The sequence below is a fragment of the Amphiprion ocellaris genome, chromosome 11, assembly GCF_022539595.1.
Source record: "Amphiprion ocellaris isolate individual 3 ecotype Okinawa chromosome 11, ASM2253959v1, whole genome shotgun sequence".
In the NCBI taxonomy this organism is placed as follows: domain Eukaryota; kingdom Metazoa; phylum Chordata; class Actinopteri; family Pomacentridae; genus Amphiprion; species Amphiprion ocellaris.
The window spans coordinates 16,295,083-16,316,780 of record NC_072776.1 but is presented as its reverse complement, the minus strand read 5'-3'; the positions used below and the strand labels follow the sequence as shown (position 1 = coordinate 16,316,780).

The 21,698-nt window shown below is 38.1% G+C and overlaps 1 protein-coding gene across 9 annotated transcripts in view; it reads left to right on the top strand.

Annotated features, from left to right (window-relative positions):
• The window catches only part of lrp1bb (low density lipoprotein receptor-related protein 1Bb), a 279,672-nt gene extending 263,651 nt beyond the window's left edge, over window positions 1–16,021 (top strand). For 5 of the 9 annotated variants that reach the window (XM_035952735.2, XM_035952732.2, XM_035952731.2 and 2 more), the window contains 9 exons: window positions 4,021–4,182; window positions 4,730–4,904; window positions 5,207–5,311; window positions 7,849–7,962; window positions 10,498–10,574; window positions 11,233–11,323; window positions 11,688–11,838; window positions 13,665–13,739; window positions 14,784–16,021. In XM_035952735.2, the coding sequence (XP_035808628.2) occupies window positions 4,021–4,182; window positions 4,730–4,904; window positions 5,207–5,311; window positions 7,849–7,962; window positions 10,498–10,574; window positions 11,233–11,323; window positions 11,688–11,838; window positions 13,665–13,739; window positions 14,784–14,924 (1,091 nt within the window). In that variant the 3' untranslated portion in view covers window positions 14,925–16,021. The remainder of the gene's footprint in view (window positions 1–4,020; window positions 4,183–4,729; window positions 4,905–5,206; window positions 5,312–7,848; window positions 7,963–10,497; window positions 10,575–11,232; window positions 11,324–11,687; window positions 11,839–13,664; window positions 13,740–14,783) is intronic. The other 4 variants (XM_035952736.2, XM_035952734.2, XM_055015178.1 and 1 more) reach the window with 2 other exon arrangements.
• The last annotated feature ends 5,677 nt before the right edge of the window (window positions 16,022–21,698 follow it).

The following is a 21,698-nucleotide window of genomic DNA, read 5'->3' as shown; positions in this document are numbered from 1 at the left end:
TCTTTGGTAAAAACAATATGCGTACTCTAACCTCAAGTTCTCTGTAGTATGTAACTGTGCAGAACTTTAAATATCCTGTTTTGTTCCCAACGAGTGCAGAAAATGTTGAACATTATCTGGATGAGGAAAAGCCTTCCTTATCCGTCTGTTGATTTGACTGCCATGCTTCTAGGGCTGGTCGATATGGCCAAAAAAATATGAGCACAGTATTTTTTTTTTTTATATTGATTGATATTGATAGTACAATAAAGGGCAAGGAAACACATTCAGTGAATCTGTTAAACCTCAAGCATGCACACAATGTGTAACGTGTTTGTCTACAAGGAAAAACATTTTTTTAATGGTTCGAAACTATTGTTTATTTTTGAATCAATAATTGGATTTTCTTCCAACCTACTTGGTCGAATATTTACGCCTCAATAAGGCAACAGCAGCAATGCTTTTGAATAAATCTTACATAAAAGATCAACATGTTCTGTTGCACATGCTGGTTTTTTCACTCTGGTCCTGGTAGATGCATTTGCTTGTATGTTTCACATAATAATGGTAAATGAAAATGAATACATTTGTGAGTGAAAAGTAACAGCTCCTTGGGTTTGAACTAGCATTAACATGAGAGGCATGTTTGTTTTAGCGGTTTGTAAGCTCAGACTTTGTGTGTACTCAGTGGGTTGGTTGCATTATCTTTTCTACTGGAGAAAAAAAGTATTTCTCATCTTCAAGGTCGTAGGTCACTTGCATATCATCTAGCGGATATCACTCTACTGTTCATCTAGTTTTACAAATCAAAATCACTTCTAAATCACTGATGTGACCGCCCTATGCAGCAATTTTTCTTCTCTTGTGTTGACATTTGACTCTACTCAGTCATTTTTAATTTTTCCAACAGCATGTACATATTTTTCCATAGACTGTATATAAAGAAATATATACAGTCAGATTTTTTCTTTCATTGTGATTCTACACATGTAGGCCTGAGAAGAGCAGAAACATTAAGCGCAAATTATTCCGTGGTTTATCATAAATAACTCCTCGGTTTATCATCGTTACTGTGGGTATTTTTGTGATGATTATCCAAATTGTTTTATTGCCTAGAACAACTTGCTCCTCTGGCTTCATCTGCTTTTTTTCAGATTAAATGTAGGTTTTGTAATAGATCCTAATTTGCACATCATGATGATTAGCTGGGAAGTCTCCAAATTCGTGTATTTTCTGTTAGTCTTGTTCTCTGTTAAAATGGCTATGCCTCTGTGCTGGTGACAACCATGGCTGGAGCAATTATGTTTTTGGGTTGTCCATCCGTCAATCTGTCCTAGCCTCCGAACCAGTAGCTCAGGAATGCCTTGAGGGGATTTATTCAGATTTGGCGCTAATGTTCACTCGTACTCGAGGATGAATTGATTAGATTTTGACCGTCAAAGGTAAAGGTCACTGTGACCTCACATCCATCCCATTCTTGTGAACGTGATATATTCAGAACACCTGGAGCTGGAGGGAATTTCATTACATCTGGCACAGATGTCCACTTAGATGAACCGAGATTAAGGTCACTGTGACCTCATACACGACTTTCTTGCCTATAACTCAAGAATTCATATAATTATGTCAATATTTTACACGAATGTCTAATAGGATAAAGGGATGAAATAATGACATGTTATATCCAAAAGGTCAAAGGTGAACTCTACTGTGTCATCTTCTTTTTGTTTTTTGTTTTTTTCTTTTCTTGGCTGTTATTGAACACCATAATTCAGGAACAGAAGGGGAAATTGTGACCATGTTTCACACTCGGTCAGATACTGAATTGGTGACAGATCGTGTGTACTCATCTTGAAACTGTGGTGAATTTATGGATCTTCTGAGCTTCCAGGTTGAAGATGTATATGAAGCATCCACATGTTAGAATTTGTAGCTTCTTTGTGGCATCCGTATTTGATGCATTGATTATTCACATGCCTATATTGGCTAAGCATGTGCACTCATACTGTGCAAGGAATTTGATTGTTTTATTTAGTTTGTTTCTCACACACCCTCCAAAGTCTTCTCTTACATGTATGATAGGAGTCTGGACAGACACGGATGTGAACTGCAGCCCGACTGATTAGTGGTTGGATGCGTCGCTGTTCACAAGAGTTACACAGAAACGAATACAGGAGCTAAGCACACAATGGGTAGTTCAGGGCTTCTGAGCTAGGCTGCTTTTAGCTGCCTTTTTAGAAAGCAGCAGTCATCACTGAGTTAACAGAGACGTGAACGGATGGAAAATGATTGTCTCTTGGACATTTCAAACCCAGATTATCCCAGCCACGGAATTGTGGAGTGTGAAATTACTGAGTGGTGTAGTGTGACCTACATGGTGAGACCTGTAGCCATGGCAACGTGGTTGTCTGCTAGGCAAGTAGTAGTTGTCAATTATGGCATTTTCTAAATGCCCCTTTCACCAATCTCTTGCTCCTGCCTATCCATTAGGCAGCTGTGAGTACGTCATCGAGGAAAGTGCGCTATTTTAGGAGAATATGAGGAGCTAATTTGAATCAATTTCCTATTTTTAACTGCAAAAAAGTGGAGTGGCTTTACAAAATGTGTTTCTTACTGATTCATATCAGTCTATGTCCTGAGTCACCTATAGGTGTGAGGTCTGTGACCGAAACATTAAAGTTAATAAATCAATGCATTTATGTTAACCGTGCACCAGTTTATCCTGTGTATGTAAATAGTATTGCTCATAGTAATGAATTCAGAGAGTATTTAAATCCAGTGCAGGGAAGTGTGTGTTTTGTTTAGTTTTTTTTGTTTGTTTTTTTTCTTTATGTTTTTCACACTCACTGCACTGCATTGCCAGCCACACAAGGCAGTTGATTTCAGAGTGAAAGAACGTGATTTAGCTCTTTGTGCACAACTGGTCTCGTGCCAAATTGCTCACAAAATTAGGAAGTAGTTGATCAACACATGGGCAGAGGAAAGGCAGCAGAGTGAGAGTATTCACAAATAATCACAGTTAACCATGACTGCTTTTATTTGATGGTGTTGTGGTTTTAGACCTGTCAAGTTGCTCAGCTTTCACACGTTTGAGTGGTGTTACTTATTCAGAAAATCTTTTTATCTGAGTCAGGAATGCTGTTTTCAAAGTGAAGCACCCATTCTGGTAAAACGGTGGTTTTTCCTCTCAGGTGTTGAATTTAAAAATGTGTTTAAGAAAGAAAAAAAAAAGGTGTTGAAGAAGTCGTTTGGACACCTGATTAGGATGCTTCCTGGATGCCTCCCAGTTAGAGACATTCCAGACATGTCTGACAAGGAAGTGTCAGACATGTCTGTGGGCAGAATGAGAACACACTGCAGGAATTATATGCATCCTGCATCTGGCCGGGGTACAATTTGGGATCTCCCGGTAACTCTGGAGAGCATAACTGAGAAAAAGGACACCTTAGCTATTCTCTATAGGTGCCACTTGGCAGTCACCTTGACCCACACATGAATATGTGAGTAAAAATGACAGATGGAGGAATGGCTCTTTGCCTGTCCTCTCACAAGACTTATGGACACTTTTTACTGCCTGTATTTAGCACTTGTCTTGGTGGCTGTGGACGTTTCATTTCCATACAGTATGTAACTATGATTGACGGAACCTCGTGTGAACCCAGTTTAATTTTTAATGAATAGTCAGTGATTTCGTAAGAGCTGGACCACATAGATTTCAGCAAACATCACTCAAACAGTGCATTTGTTGGGGACTATTTTCAGCTCTGAGCTCGAGTGCTGCAAGACAATGTGTGTGAGAGAGATTCAGAGTAAACTACAGAGCCTGTGTTCATTGTAATAAATGAATATGTCACCCAGTGCAACAGTGTGTACATTGAGATGTTTTTAATAACTTTTGGACAGCAGTGGTGGCTTATGGCACAGTGGAATAAACTGTATCAGATTTTGTTTACACAGTCAGAAGTCCTGTGTTGGATCAGTGCAATGTTGGTTTTCGCCTTTTCAATATGTACTAATCTTTCCTTTTGTTAATTTGTTCAGGAAAGCCTACATGCCGCTGTCCTGTTGGATTCTCAGGGCCTTTTTGTGAGAGAAGGATCTGTGACAATTACTGCTTGAATGGGGGAACGTGTGACGTCACACAGGGGAACCAGCCAATGTGTCGCTGTATGGCAGAATATACTGGGGACCGCTGTCTTTACCGTGAGTCCTGCACCCATTATAGAGTCGCAGCAAACACCATAAATGATGATTATCATGCGCCTAGCCTCCACATGATTGGCATGCAATCACAAAAAAGCATTGATCTGAATTCAGTTATGTCGCATAAAATCCATAGAACAAAGCATTTCAAAGTTCACAAGCTAAGTGCGGGGCAAAGGAAATCCCCAAAGTATTTTCCCACCACAAACACTACATTTGCCTCTATTTGTAGATGAACTAAATCAAAATACTACAATCAAACAACCTTTGGGTGTTTCTGCACTGAAGTGATAATGCACTTTCTTTTGCTGGGCTTTGACATAATGGGTTGTGGGAAAACAATTTCAGCTGCACATCATTAGTATTTTCCTACTGTTGCTTGCCCAAGGGGTGATATGTTTTCATCTGTGGCTAAGATGTCATTTGATGTGGATAATTAAGTCCCATTAAAGCTCTGTACATTCCTAATCAAACCAGCTTCAACTGTGCTCCTAGTTTCTCATTACACACTGCCCTCTCTTTCTCTGTCTTCCCGAATGTGTAACAGACATCTGTCATCACTACTGTGTGAACTCCAAGGCCTGCACGTTATCCAGTAGCGGCTATGTGGAATGTGTGTGTCCTGCCAGGTTTGAGGGAAATAAGTGTGAGGTGGACAAGTGTCTTCGATGCCACGGAGCTCCTTGCCTCATTAATGAGGAGACAGGGGATGTGGTTTGCAAGTGAGTGCTTGGCATCTGTTTGCTATTCTTGTCCATCTTTCCTTTTGATCTAATGCTAAGATTTTACATTTCCTCTTCATTTATAGAAATGCATTAGCTCCGCAATCTGACAGATTTATTGGGCCAAACACCCGACCACAATTTATGGTCTGGTAATGTCAGAGAATTAGAAAGGATGTGAACTCTCCCTCTTTACATGAATTATGCATATGTTTGACAAACCCTCCGCTGTGTCATTTTTGCCTCTTGTAAAGTATAGTTTCCTGCTTGTAACTAGAATCCATTATTTCCTCACCCTCTAGCTGCACAAATGGCAGAATAGCACCGAGCTGTCAGCTCTGTGACGGATATTGCTACAATGGAGGCACCTGTCACCTGGACCCTGACACCAACCTGCCTTTCTGTCAGTAAGTCGCTGCTTAATGGGTGAAAGCGGGGAAAAAAACTGAATGTTCTCCACTATTATTCACACTCAAACTGCTGTTTCCATTCATATGCTGGCTCTTTGCCTCAGAAAGCCTGGCTTTAAAAGCAGGACTGAAAATCATCACGAGGTACCACTTCCTTGCTTTGAGAACAGCACAAGATAGATGTCTTCCTCTGGAAAGAAATCCTTAAGTTGAGGAAAGGTTTGATGTCCCCATGTGGAGGCCATGGAACAGCGGGGGGCTGAGTGTCACTACACTATCCTATGCTGTGTGACACCACTCTGTGGCTTAAGGTTTTTAGGCAGATAAAAATGGTTTCAAACTCCTTCAAAGCCTGCCATTCTGAACATATCACACTGTTCCCCCTTGCAGTTAAAAGCCGATGTCAGGCATCCGTGACTTCCTTCAGTGGTAGGTTTTAGAAGTTTTCTCTCCAAAAAAGAAAAAAAAGCTGAGTTGTGTGTCAGTGGTTCAACATGCCATAAAACTCAAAAACTTACATCAGACAAAAGCTTTTCTGACAAATATAAAGAAATCATTGTGGAAGGCTACTGAAAGGGGGCTGCCTGTAAATTAATACCTCCTCTCCCTACAATCACATGCAGTACTGTGTTAAAAATCTGTCCAGGGAGGAAATTGGAAGCCCATTTCAAAAGCCAATTCTCTATTTTTTTTAACTATCCATTGTCCACTGTAGTTAAATTGAAATTTGCGGTCACCACTCACAAACTCCACAGGATAGAATCAATTTCTATGCAAATGATTCCATCTTATTCGATGAGGTTAACAGATCCCGATAATGCGGTTTATTATTTGGTGCAAAGATGGGAGATTATCTGAGATGATGGATATGTCGTGTCAAGAAATCATAATGTTTGACCTTAATACTCTGAGTAAATGTATATTTCATCAAGCTTTCCTGAAGCGAAAACCTTGCAGGGCAGAGCTGCTTCAATTGTAATGATAACTCTTGATACATTGAAATGATAACACCTAAAAAATTATGGTTAGAGAGACTTTTAAAAATATCTCAGAGCTATATAAATATTCTTCTTGGAAAGCATTCTTTAACAACAACTGTACAATGCAGGTCTTTCCTCTATAGAGCACAAAATCTCATTTATTTTGGCAGCTGTGTGGCCATTTAGATAAATAAACATCAGTTGGAGGTAAATTATAGCAGGGTCATTCCATATGAAATCAACAGATTTTAAGAAAATTTCCCACCTGACCCTCTCAGATTTTTCTAAATTTTTACATACTTATAGAACATTATATATGATGGAAAAAATCCAAAATTGCAAGGCTTAATTGTAAAGAGTTTCAAATTTATGACCATTTGAAGTAGGTAGGGGGTACCCTGAAATTGCGACCAAAATTAAGACTTGAAATTTTCGGCTATTTTCAGGCTTCTATAACTTCTGAACAAAAAGAGCTAGAGGTCTGAAATTTTCAGGGTCATTTCATAGGAATCCATAGTCCTAAGAAATGTGAAAATATTTACTTAAAATTTATAATTGCATGTTACAGGGAATGACAAAGTTGAGATTTTATCCATCGCAAACTTCTAAAATGCTACTTTTGGCCACCTGTTACACAAAAACTGATCATCCTATTCATTAGAAATTTTATGTGCTGTATCTTGGCTACCTAGGGAACGGATCTCTGTAAAATAAAGGTCCTATGTTATGTTATGTATGATATATGAACAGCCAAAAATCAAAAATATCTGTCCGACCTTCGGATTCAAAGGTCAGTATCAGCATGTGGGATAGGTAGTATCACAAAATAAAAGACACCATGTGAAAGTACAAGAATTGCCCTAAATTTTGACACCAAGCACAACTTGCTTCTATAAATCCTTCTATGTTAAATGTTCAAATTAAATATGCACGTTTTCAACCCATATTTTAGCCATATGTAACAGAAAATTTAGTGATTTTCAAGTGTTCAAATGTATGTATTGCCGAGTAAAGAAGAAATTATTAAGTACAAGGAAACTCTCCACATTCTATTCTGATTGTATTTTGTGTTTTTCTGTTTGTGGTAGGATGTGATCTTCACAGCACAGTATCTTTGCCAAAGCACATGTATGATTGTATTTTTTAAACTTGAGACATTTTGATAGTTTAAACATATATCTACACTATCCCCAACTATTTAAAGTTAAGAAATGGTATTTAGTTTTTGTGGTGTTATTTTGTTTTAAGATCTATTTACCACAATAAAACTGCTTTTTTAATTATTTCTCAAGAAAATACACATCTTAGAAGTGATGCCGCTGTAACAGATTCTTCCCTTGCAGATGTGACCCCTCACTCGGTGAGCAGTGCAGTTGATCTGTCTTCTTATGAGTTATTTTGCTAATTTGCTTGATGCAGACACAACGCTGACTTACTCCATCTTACAACTGTAGCTGCTAAAAGGGTTTAGTGTGTCAGTCTCACATTCATCAAGCAGCCAACAGTTCAACATTCTCTGGGCCCTTTTATCACTCCCAACACAATGTTTTGCAGCTGCACGTCAGGGTTCAAGAACCAACGTTGTGATGAGCTGGCCAACCCCTGCGATTACTTCTGTCAGAATGAGGGGATGTGCACATTAACAGCTCTTAACAAACCACGCTGCAAGTAGGTCCCTCTCACCTCTCCAGCTGTATTCAGAGCCCACTCACCCCCCTTTGTACACACCTCCACCCCAACTCCATCCGGCTTCATTTCAGCCTCAGTCCAATATATGGGTTCTTTCTCACAATGCCTCCTTGTAGCAACTTATCATGTAATGAGTGCTGGGTAGGAAACAGTATACAGAAATATTACATACTGCCCATCTAGAATTAGTATATATTTTAATAGACTTCTTTTTTTATGAATAGCCTTGTGCCTTTTTTCAGATAGTTTTAATTAGTTGCATTACTGCTGTATGTCATTTAAATGTAATTATTCACTGGTTCATAGTGCTGCCCTTCCGGCTTTACGGTCCTTTTATTCACATACTCATATTTGAACTTTGCATTTCAAGAGGGAAAATTTGCTCTCAGTGACTCAGTTCAACATTGTAATAACCTTAACTTTATCTTAGTTTACTTACTAGAGAGAAGATGGCTTTGTGAACTGCCTTTTACTCATTTTATTGTTCTTAGTACTAGTACATTTGCATTCTTATCATCTTAGTATATTTTAGTAAAGATAAGTCTCTTTAATAAGACAATCTAGGCCAAAAAAATATGGTAGACCCTCTTCAGATTAGTTGCTAGGGAAAGCAGTGGCCTAATGTGCTGTAAAAGAACAGTTTGACGTTTGGAGAAACAGGCCTGTGTCAATTCAGCACGATTCAGTTTTATATTAATTGCACCAAACTGCAGAGTAGATCATCTTGAGGCACTTGAAATAGTAAAGTGAAGGCCTTACAATATTATTTTATAGAGAGAAACCCAACAAATTCGAAATTTCTCCTTGAGCGCTCTCTTTTGGCGAAAACCGCAGACCCAGGCTGAGGGAGGACGGACATCTGCCTCAACCAGTTAGGGTTAGGGCAAAAAGGGAGACAGAAGTGGATAGCAGATAGACGGATAGCTTTGTTTAAATTCATACTGCTTAGTAATGTGGCTAATTTCCTGTCAACCTCTTATAGACTACAGCACTGCAAGGCCAAGAGAGAGTTCAGCAAAACAATCCCAGTTAAACTACAGTGCGTAATTTTTAACTTTTGGTTTTTGAAGGAATCAAACAAGATATGACATGATAACTTGTTAGCTTTTGATACACTGGTGGCTGGTTTAGTTGCTTTTGGGCAGACTGGGGTTAGATGCATTGCCGTATTTCCATTTTTGTGCTAAGCTAATCAACATTTGGTATCAGTTGTCAAGTATATTCCCCAAAATATCATGCTGTTCATTCAAAACCAGTCTAACTGCATTTTTGTTACGAATGGATGCTGCCAAAGAGCTTGCTCAAAGAGAATTGTGGAATTTATTGCATTTCTCTCCATAACATCCAAGGATAAGGTCTTGGCCTTATGTAAAGTGCGGCGAGAAGACTTATCTTGTGAATTAGCTTAAATAAATAAAATCGAATAGAAGTAATAGTAGTAGCAGCAGCAGCAGTTAGGCACCGTAGATTAGGATGTGTCTCATGTTTAATTCATAGAAAAATAACATCCTTTACTTTGAGCTTTCACCATATTTATTACATTTGGAGCAGATATTAGCTGACATGGCACTTATTACACTATCAGTTGCTGCATGACTCTGCACCTTTGTTGCCCCTTACTGCCACTTATTCACCCATCTCATGCAGCCCTCACCCTGCACACATGAACCAAGGGGAAATTAAAACATGACACTGTCTATGTGATGTGGGCATCAGTCTGTGCATTTGCAAACTGTGCATGACGGCAAGCTAAACATGTCCGTTACTGACGAGTCATTATGTATGCGTAGGACTTACCAGGTCGAACATCTCATCATTAATTGGTGTTTATTTTTAATGCAGGTGTAGAGAATCTCTTCATATTAGGGAGCTGTTTTTTTTTCTTGGCTTATGCAGATCAAACTCCATATTGCCCCCAATTTTCCATTAAAATTCATGTTGCTGTGACATTTCGTCCTACAAAGGCGTGATTCATTTCCCGTATGTATGGGGCTGCATTCTTATTTGTGATAGCCTGATGTTCTGATTCTGAGAGTGCATGTAATTTAGAATAATTTCACTCTGTCATCACCCTGCCGCACCCACCAGATCACTCATGCTTTACAGACCCATCTGCGTCAGTCGTGTGAAATTAGATATCACCTCCTCTAACAAGGGTCATACATCAAGCCCATCGGATCCCATTGGAACACAAATGAGATGACGACTTGTTATCCCGCTGTCATCCTTTGATTCTTTCTTTTTTTTCTTTATATACACTGAATATTCAACATGTAAATTCACTTGTTATGGACTCAACATATATGTACATAGTGCTCTCTCTCCAGGTGGTCTTTTGTTTGTGTTGGATCAAAGCACTTCATGGCAAGACTGAATCATAATGTGTTGTATATGTATGCCACAGTCACATCATACCGAAGTTCATTTTGCAAAAGGTGTTTTTCTCTGCAGTCTCTCTTCTACAAAAACTATGCTGATGACACTTTACTTTTACTCTCTTTTGACCTCCCTCAGATGTTCAGCCAATTGGGCAGGAACACAGTGTGAGAGACCCGCCCCTAAAAGCAGCAGATCAGACAATACGAGCGGAGGTGAGCACTGGGAATTTGAAACCTTGTTATAAAACCCTACAGTTTCCTGTATGAATAAATGTATGTCTTACCTAGATAGTGCCCCTATTATATTTCAGTGAAATGATTACTTGTACATCTGAAATGATCTCATGTTTAATCATTAATGCATTTTTGCAGATCAGCTCATAGTTCCTCCAACTCATTTGAACTTGCTACTGATTGACATCCAAACCAAAGAATTACTGAACTCCAACCAACCGAGCCAGTTTGAATTATTTAAATACAGAAGCCTTTACTTAGCAGGTTTAGCCAGTTTAAATTGAGGAGCTGCTGCTCCCAGCCCATCAGGGTTTAGTAATATACCTGGTCTGTCTTCAACTTAATTTTGGGAAGACAGTAAAAGGAATCTACTCTATATTTCAGATTCCAAGTTCTATATATCATTTTACCTTTGGGACTTTTTTAACTAAAATATCTTCAGATCTTTTTCATATTTTAGATTTTGCCCATTTGTGACTGGATAGGGTGTACTGTCAATGGAGTGAGAAAAGAAAACAAATTTTCCAAGGTGGCCTTTTTTTGCCGCCACGGTCACTGGTCACTGTCTGAACTCATTTCAACTTCTTTTGATCATTGTTCATCGCGCCACACCATCTCTCCTCTGTCTGTCCCCCAGGGAGCATAGCTATCATTGTGCCTCTGGTCCTGCTGGTAATCTTGATTGTGATGGTGGTAGCAGGTGTTTACATCTGCAGACGGAGGCAAAGGTATGTAAATAAAAAAAAAAGTCTATATTTCTATGTATGTATAATTTTAAAAAAACAGGCTTCTAAGCAGCAACAGATGATGAGAGCCAACATGAAGCAGCTTTGAAGATGAAACTTTGCTTTAGAAATGAAAAGTTTGTTTGTTTCAACACGTTCAGTACAACTGCATGAAGCCTGCACTGAGCCCCTCTGATTATAATTCAGCTTTAAGGCCTACCCAGTAAAGTTATGTGCTCCGAGTACGCCGAGCAGTGTAAAGTGATTTGTTGTTGTGGAGCCGTGCAGCTCTGTGCAGCATGTTGACCTGCATCCCGACCTGCATGTTGTGTGTCACGTTAATGACGGCTGGCTCGACACACCTCAGGGGAAAACGAGTCCAGAGGCAGCCCATGACGAACGGAGGGATAAATGTGGAGATTGGGAACCCGTCATACAACATGTACGAAGTGGACCATGACAACCATGCAGATGCTGGCAGCCTGCTGCGACCCAACTTCACGCTGGACCCTCACAAGGTGGGCCTATCCGACTTGTCATGTACTACACTGTATCACCTGTCCTGTTGGAGCAAGAGTCTTTAATAAAGAGAAAGGTAAATGATTAAACAAGATGAAATGGTGTGCTGGCGTAATGGGAAAGGTTTCTGGCAGTAGCAAGAACAAATGTCAGAATAGCCTGTTAGAACACGAGATTAAATTAATCAAAAGTGTCATTTCATGTCATAATGAGACACTAACTAAAAGGCAATTCGTGGTTTCTGCATCCCAGTGCGATTACTGTTTTTTAAAGCGGACAGCACACAGTGGGCATCGGTCAGTCGCATTGCCCCTCATATCGAACACAGGAAGACACATAGGGCTTCCACACATGTTGCAGCGGGATGTAGGAGCTAGTAACAGATTGAAGTGTAGCACCAGTCAGTGGGTGGACATAGCACAACATTTCTAGAGAATTTAGAACATCCCACTTTGTTTGGACACTGTAGATGGAAAGCATGTACAAAAACACGTCTCAAAAGTCCTGCAGCAACTATTTTAAATTGCAACTTTTTTAATGATGGATTAAAAAAGCGTGAGAATAGTATGCACCCTCTCCTCAAAACAAGCATTGGTTTTGACTGGTTTTCCTGGCACATGTGCACTTGTCATGCGTGCAATGAGTACAATCCACACAGTTACAAAGTTTGAGATGGGTAAAAAACAAAATTTACATCATGTGGACACTTGAAGAAAGCATGAAATGGCCTTAACTAACTAAAAAGAACTATTTCAGTGTTTCTGTTTATTAAGCTGGAAGCAACTTGTGTTCTGTTTTCATTCTTTCATATTATTTGTATCATTTTGTATTCTCGTCAAACATCTTATGATTGTATAAATATAATAATATTTTCGGTAATAATCAGTAAATTAATTGGGGCTTTACATGTGCAGCTGTTAATCCGTGAATCTGTCAGTATGCGCAGAGCTCAATGTGACAAGAATTTAATTTCAGTGAGCAGCATTTGCATTTGAATTGATATACATTCATTTCCAGTAATCACTTTTTCACTCGTATTTATATGCATTCAAATCCTCCAATAAATCAATATTGAAGTGTTTCAAATGGGTCTGAGAAAACCTGATTTAGTCTGCCTTGATTGACCTTGATCCTTATCGCACTTGCTAATTATTAGCCTCGGTGCAGGAGTGTCACTGTGCTGTGTTTAATTGCAGGAAGAAGCAAGGACACCAGCCGCCAGTTCAAAACTACTTTCCATCTTCTTGAAAATAATTTAACGTTGCATTCTTTGCCTCTGGTCCAGTAGCTGCTATGTTGTAAGCAGCGTTGGGATACATGAAATTGGATTACATTAGGCTTTGTGGAGATTTTTTAAAAGCTGGCCTGAGTGCATGAATGTACAGGTGCCGTGAACCAAGAGGACTTTCCATCTGGCTGGTGATTTATTTTGTTCATAGCCCTCAACCCCACACTAACACTGAGCATATCAAATGAATCAAAACACCTTCACTGACGTTGTTATCTAGCTCTGCTGCTAGACCTTCAAGCCTAATTCTATTTCTTCTTGCACTGCCATCTTTGACATCTGCTATTGTGACTCCAGTCTGGCTGTATTTTTAACCGTGACGTGCCGGTTTGAATCTAAACTAGCCTTCCTTCTTGGTGCTCTAACTTTCTCTGCTTCCTTAATTCAGTGCAGTTGTACTTTGATTTAAACAGAAGTTTTCTAACCCACAGCTTGACTGATTCTGAAGTTTTTACTTGCAGATAACAAGGAAACTGTTAGGATTTCATTTGATAAACAGAGATGGTGCTTGTTTTTTTGTTGTTGTTTGTTTTACAGGGCTGGTGTGTAAAATCCAGTGACCCTCATACCTTGGGCATGAATTCTGTGCCCAAGGAGGTAATCCCTGGACAGGTGAATTTTACAAACAATGCTTCATGTTTGCCCTCAAGACAAAAATAAAATAAAAAAATCCATTTCATATTGACTGTATGCCTGCAGTTGTGCAGTAACATTGCAGACATTTTAAACAATATGATCACAGATGCTTTTTTTTCCATATTGAAAACTCCTAATGTTAATCCATCCAAAGTCTGCATCTACCTTCATCCATAGCTGCTCCCTGTATTGTTTTGTGCAATCAGTGATGGTTTATCATCCTACACTCCAGTCAAAGTGGCCTTGAAGTAAATTTTTTAGAATTCTGATATTACAGTGTGGTCTTATGGCTTTGCTGCATGTTTAACTTACTTACATCCTGCATGCTTGCTGAGTAGCAACCCACTGATATGCATGAGTGTTCAGTATTCAGACGTTTTATACCACTCACTCACTCAAAACGTAAAAAACAGTGAACTTTCCTTAAAGCTGCACTAATCAACTTGTTGTTAATTAAATTTTTCCCCCCCTCAAATCCACAGAGAATTTACACCCAACTCCGCAATTCCTCTCAGCTCTGTGAAGCTTCTTAATCTTTTTTTTTATATTTATATATATAGCTCATGTATTCGCACTGCAAAGTACTTCACAACCTCTGTTCTTATCATTTTCTTTGAGATGCAAGAAGGCAGCTGTTTTCCAGCAAAACAAACTCTGATAATCATACTGTATACAATCAGCGAGCAGCAGCTGGCTGGTAAACAGAACAGATATAGATCCAGGAAGGACTGAAGATCAAACCTGAGCTTATAGGAGAAAGCAAAATTGAACTTCCTCGGGTGGTCAAAACATGATTTCAGATTAATGTAAATAACTTGTATCTGATGGAACTGTAAACAGTGCGAACACAAACCTTGTAAGATGATTTGGGAGATCTTTCTTCTCACTGCTTCCAAATGGTGTATAAGATAAAAGCAAAATCTGTTACTGCAGCTTTGAGATTCTCGCTGTTGTAAAATAATTTACATGAATAAATATTAACTCCTTTTCTTGATATCTTTTTTTCCCCTTCATATGCAGCCCATGAACTACTCCAACCCAGTGTATGCAAAGATCTATATCGACGGGCAAAACTGCCGGAAGCCAGTCATCAGTATTGACGAGAGGAGAGAGCTACTCCCAAAGAAACTAGAGGGGACAATTCATGAAACCGCCGCATAGCCTAACTTTACACTTTGTACTTCTTTTTTTACCACAGTGTACAATGTATAATATGAAGGAGGAAACAAGATTTTTCTATTTCCTATAAGGCTCTTAGGTTTTACTGGTTTAGCATCAGCATAATGTCCTTGTTGGTGTGCTGAAGAGTTTTATTTTCCATTTACAGTTTGCTTTCTAATGTTTGTCAAAGATAAGTTATACAGCGCTATACTGTATACTGTATGACACTGAAGTAAAGCTGCTGATTTGCAAAAACTTTATTAACACCGTAAGCCACACTTGTGCACAGATCAAACCTTAAAATGCAGTGCTAAAATTTATACCCATACTTGTTTCTAGTTTAAGTGGAATATGGACACTGTGTTGTTATGTGAAGGTAATGAAGGAGGGTTTGGCTAAATTTTTCTGAACAAATGTATGTATAGTAGAGAAGGGTTTCATGGGTTGTTTTTGAGGCTTTCATTTTGTTTTTCTTCACATGATTTCGTTCACATGATGTACGGACCACAGAGCTTCACGGCTGATCAGTGAAGTTGACATTTTGGAGGTGTTGACATGTTTTTCCTGTCTGTACCTGACAGATCTACTCTCACCGGAGTTCCACTGAAGACAGTAATATCAACATGATCTTTCCTCACGCAGTATGTAATTCCACAGGTCTTGTGTCTTTTCCATTTCCACGGATTTCAAGCTCCATTCACCCTGTTTCCGCGGTAATAAACCACATGAACTTATCTTTTGATGAAAGAGATTGAAGCCCACCCTGAATGTTCTCCGATCAGATTCCCGGATCCTGTACTGTACACTGAAAAGACAGATACTGAATACCATATTTTTCTAGGTCTCATATGTCAACAGATGGATCGAGGATGGAGACAAGGAAAGAGATTTACCACAGCTACAAAAAAGGTTATTAAGAGTTATTAAGAAACACATCTGTTACTTCAGAAAAGGAAGATGATAAATATAAGAAATTTTATAATTTTGTATTTGATTTGTATGTTGTTTGGCTGCTTGTATTTTGAAGAAATGTATTAAATGTAAGTAATTTTTATATAAAATGTAAATCGATATTGAATAAAGGGGGCTTATTTCCACATTGTGTCCATTTCTGAGGCTACGGCGGATCCCAGTACACCATCTCATCCTCAAATAAACACATAGTAACCCTAGTAGTTCATATTACAGAGAGTTAAGAAAAGTATAGTGTAGCTGTATGCTATATAAAACAGTATGTGTGCAGTTCTAACAGTCTTTTCAACAGTGATCAAACTGTCATGGTTCTTACACACGGCCACTGACCTGACAAGTCAATCAGCTGCGTGAGGTCTTTTACCTGCTGTGTAGAGGAAAGTGACTGAGGGTAGATTATTGCCCTCCCTGTGTGTACAGGAAAGGCAGCTCCATTCATTACCTAGAGGTGGGGACACAGCCTCGGTGCCACCTGCCCTATGATAATTCAGTCTCCTTTTACTTTCCCAACAATGGCTGCCTCTCCACGCACTTCACCTCCTCCTTCACCATAGCAACCAGAGGAGGCAGCACTCCTGCCCTTTCTCCATCTGTCTGTGCCATCGGCTGGATCTGCCAACACACCCCGGCCCAGCACTTTTTGATAATGGTACAAATGCATCCCACAGTTTCCAGCTTCCCTAATTGTCCTCCACAGTAAGCCTTTGCACCCATCAGAAATCTGCTGCGATGACTCAGTTCACTTCCAAAAGGCAGGAATGAGACCAAAAAAAGGGTTAAGGACTGGTCCTGTCATGAGCCCATATAAATTTTCTTTTTCCAATTTTGGAACCAGCAAATACACCTCAAATTGCAGAAGTTAGTTCACAAAACATACAGCAACCTATGTGACTTTTGGTTGCCTACAGCGTGTCTTACTGAGAGTGACACACTGTAAGAAAGAGTGCAAACGCAAAGGCTAGTTTTTAAATTGATACCTCCGCTTGCTCATGTAAAGAACAACTGAGGAATTTATGCGATTGTAATCGACTTAACTGTAAAAACCTTTTTTTGCCAATGTGCTGCAGTAACTTCAGTCAAGCATCCAAATTCAGTGAACTGCTTTGAATTAACTGTGATTTGTTGGAGATGATAAAGATTTGTTCTTTTCAACCTTTGCCCATGAATTAAAATTTCTGATTTTTGTGGGGGCTTTTTGTTTATTTTAAAATAGCTATTGTTATGACATTGGCATTTGGAACATTCCCAAAGTTTCAAAGAAAATCAACACAAAAGACGAGTAGCTCCATTTTAAAGTATTTGATTCTTTGATTTAAAAACAACAAACAAAAAAGTCAAGAGTACAAGCCTCGGTTTAGGGAAAAGTCAGCAATAACTCCTGGAGAGCATTTCATAGAAAGCAACATCCACTCACTGAGCTGAAAATTCTATTGTGTGAACCTCAAGATGCTTTGTACACTTTCAACTGTTTATTCAAATTTGGGCTTTGGGTCAATTTTAGGTTAATTTAACACTTATTTGACTATGTTTTTTTTTATGGAATAGCTGGACACATTTAAAAACAATTGGTATAGGATTTTAGGAGGACCTGCTTGTTCCAAACCTAAAGATTAATGATGTTTGGCAACGTGCCCACTATGATCATCAAGTACTGGCAACTAGAACATGTCATCAGTGAGTGTGATGCAAATGCTGAACTATTTTAGAAAGAACATTTACAAGGTAGGATAGTGGCTTCATGAAAATAGTACCAATAGGGACCCAATAGATTACAGTGTTGATAATGCAGTTCAAGGACCAGGCGCAACAAGAAGTGTTTCATATGCTGCATTATTATATTTGTCTAATCTAAATACTTCGCTGGTCGAATATCAGGTAGACTGTGTAATAATTCTGCATAAAAACCTTAACCCCGTTGGAGCAAACATTTATCCTACATTTTATACATCAGATTATTAATAATCTTACAGTTATAATTGGTGGAGAAACTATTTAACCATTCAACCCTCACAAACATGTATGTGTGTGCGTGTCTATATATATATATATATATATATATATATATATATATATATATATATACATATATATATATATACATATATATATATATACATATATATGTCTATATATATATATATATACATATATATATATATACATATATATATATATATATATACATATATATATATATATATATATATATATATATATATATATATATATATATATATATATATATATATATATATATATATATATATATATATATATACATCACCACCGAAAATTATTAGATTTAATGAATACTAATAGATCAAACAAGCTAGTATGGTCAAATGGGACTGTTTTGTCGAACAGAAAATTTTATCGCTGGACTTAGATTCTAGCAAAATTGTGGAAAACTCATTGATCACAACACGAACAAAAAGCTAAATTAATAAATGTGAAGAATAACTGAAGGAATGTTTTCTGTGATGTTGAAACTAGTGCAAAAAGAAGCACACAGCTTTAATGGATGAAGACCTCCAGTACAGTAATAGAAATTAGGAAAGAGCTGCTGGGCCACTCACTCGGCCCCTAAAGTGCATCAAAAGAAGAGAAAAACAAATTTGAAAACAAGTCCTGAACTGCCAGATGCCTGGCACTCCCCTCCCTTCACCTTGCCTATTGATTTTTTGTCTCTTTTCCACTTAGCAAGCATCACCATTCTCCTGCATAAACATCAGAAAACCCAGAGGGCTCATCTCTCGGACAGAATCAGTAACAGCAGGAGTCGTATTCACATTATAAACAACAAGTCCTGCATACTCATGCTATAGCTTGCACCAAGGAAAACTGCTTATCGTTCCATGTGCGGTGAATGGGAGATGGACTTTATAAAAGACAGAAACCATAAGAGTATAACTGGGGAAGAAAGGGTTCATGGACAATCGCGAAATTACATCTGGTTAGCATTGCCAATTACATTTTAGTCTTAGCGTTGATGGTTTATTAAGTTGAGCCGCTCAGTCGTTTTAAAGCAATTTATTGGTAAACTCATTTTACTCAAAATCAGTAAAATCCTGCATATAAATAAAATCTTGTACATATAATACAACTTGGTACCATGCTAGCTGCACGCTATCTCTGTAAAGTGAGCTAAAGACTAATCTCAGCGTGCTAACACAGATGTGTGTTAAAATATCATGCCAGAGGCTTGAAATGATCTTACGTGGAGCAATACTATTGTAACCCATGAACATAATGAATGTTTTAAATAAGTAGTAAGAGTTCATAATAGTCGGAACCAGAGATTAAATGAGGGAAAATAGGTGTTTTATATTTTTACAAAAAAACACTATTTGGTGGACATTATACAGTTAATTGTAAAATAAATAAGGTTAAAATCTGAATATTTAGCTAAAGTTTTGTTGAGGAATAATTAACATATTTTTTTCTGTTAAAATGACGTCTGATACTGTGCTCCTATTGGCTAATGTCTTGGGCTGACGGAAGCGCATGGGCAGAATAAGTTCGTGTGAGGGGAGATAAAAGTAGGACAAAGTCGGAAGCTTTAAGTTATAGTCATGCCAGGTTGTGGAGTTCTTCCTTGGACTGTCAACTCTTCTTTGTGTGGAATTATGTTTTACAAGTTTTTGGAACAACAGAAGAACCCAATACAGACCTTTATTAGCCTTTTTTGCTAGGTATGGGCCATAGACAGTCTATGGTATGAACGCTAGCTAATGAAGTAGCATATTAAGCTATACGCATAGCCTGTATGGAATGAATGGGCAGTTGACCACCGCTTACCGAACAAAGCTTACCGAGTGGAGTGAAAACCAGATATCGCTCTGAACTGCCAGGTTCCTTTCGCCACTTTGAAGGTGTAGGACAGGACAGGGAGTTTCTGGTGCCACGAGGTTTCCATGAAAGCCCGGACGTCACCTCCATGGTCACAAGCTGACAGGTAACCTCATAAACCATCTACAGAACAGCATCAGCTACATGGTACTCTTTTGTTTTTGTTTATTTGCTTCTTAATTAAGTGAAATAACCATTTTATTTTGGGTCTCAATGTTAAGGAGCCAGCCTAAGGCCTCCTATGTTTATTTAGTTTACCTGGTTTTGCCAGCTATGTATGTATGTATGTATGTATGTATGTATGTATGTATGTATGTATGTATGTGTGTGAGTGCAAGAGTGTGGGACCGCTGAGTGTTAATTTGGAGTAATTTTGGCTGAAACAACCTCACATTTTGTGAATAATTTATCACTTGACTGAAATTCTTTACAAAAGTGAAAGATATGCTTGGAGAACAACAACAACAACAATAATAATAATAATAATAATAATAATAATAATAATAATAATAATAATTGCATTAATAGTATTTCGAAACCATTTCTTTTCATATTTTTCAAATAATAAGAAATTCTTTTGTAATCGTATTTCCTGTGGTAATTGATTATTTTATTTGCAAGTTTCTTAACCTGTTTGGAGTCTATATTCTTGACTTAAAGGGGAAATACATTTAGGTTGGTTAAGATAGAATACTTAAATTTATGAGCTACTACACTGAAGGAAAGCTGAGGTAATTAACGTCAATTTTCACCGCAAGTGTGTAAGTAATTATTTTAAAAGAACTCATGGCTTGCCTATGCTTTCTTTTATAGAGGGCAGAAGCGCTACATTATCATCCTGAGTTATGATGAAGAGAACAAGCAGACCTAATGTGTAACTTCAGAAAGCATGTCAGCCTTTTTCTTGAGAATTACAAATTACAAAGTGAAAAATGATGATACATCTGGTGACACTATGCTGACATGGTCAGAATGACAAGAGTGGAGTGACTTTTCAACGACTCTGTCCCTTTCATTTTTTCCAGTATGAAATGGTATTAGGTGACTCACACTTGTAGCATAAAACACTCCCAATAAAATAATCAATTGAAATAAAATAAACAAAGGCATTGCAAGATATGTGCTTTGATAAAATATCAAAAGTAACACCTTGTGCACATAAAATCTTTAGGGGAGAAGTCAACTACAACTCCTCAGGCTTAAAATATGTCATGTAGTTTGCTATGGGCAGGGAAGAACTAAAGACTACAGTTTTGGAAAAATTGAGAACACAATGTACAGATTAATCTGTTTCACTTTTGAAGTGTGTCAGTTTTGATTTGACTTGAATTCACCAACTGTGCAGCATGTTTGGTGAACTGTAACAGCAAAGCAGTTTGGATTCCCTACAGTTTGGATTCGCGTCTCGGACTTCTTTTCTGTAGAAACTTTGCCTGAGGCTCTTGGGTGTTGCAGTATTTAGACCCATCTGCCATGTCAAAATGACAGACAAAACATGATTTCTCAGAGGCAATGTCTGAATAAGTAACATAGTGTCTGTATAAATCTACAGGATTGTTTCACTCTCTGGCAGAATCCTGTGTTTCTGTGTTCAGATTAGGAATACTGTTTAAAAAAAATATTGAAATGAAATGTCAGAATGGAGGAAAACACTTAAAACTAGCTTAAAACTCTATTTTAACTTGTAATGCTTTTGTCGCCCACTTCTAGCCGTGAGAGTAATTACACAAACGTCGACACTTCCTGTGCTTTGGCTCCTTGTTGTTGCGGTCATTCCTGATATGGAGCTACTACTGCTCCAATCTTCAGTTCTGCCAAATTGATTATTACTCATTGTCGTAAAACATCTCTATCTGTGACGTAGGGCAGAAATGTTTGCACAGAAAGCAGATTTTTAAAAATGATACACTTTTAAATACAAGAGATTTATCTGGCCCTGATAGAATCATGGAA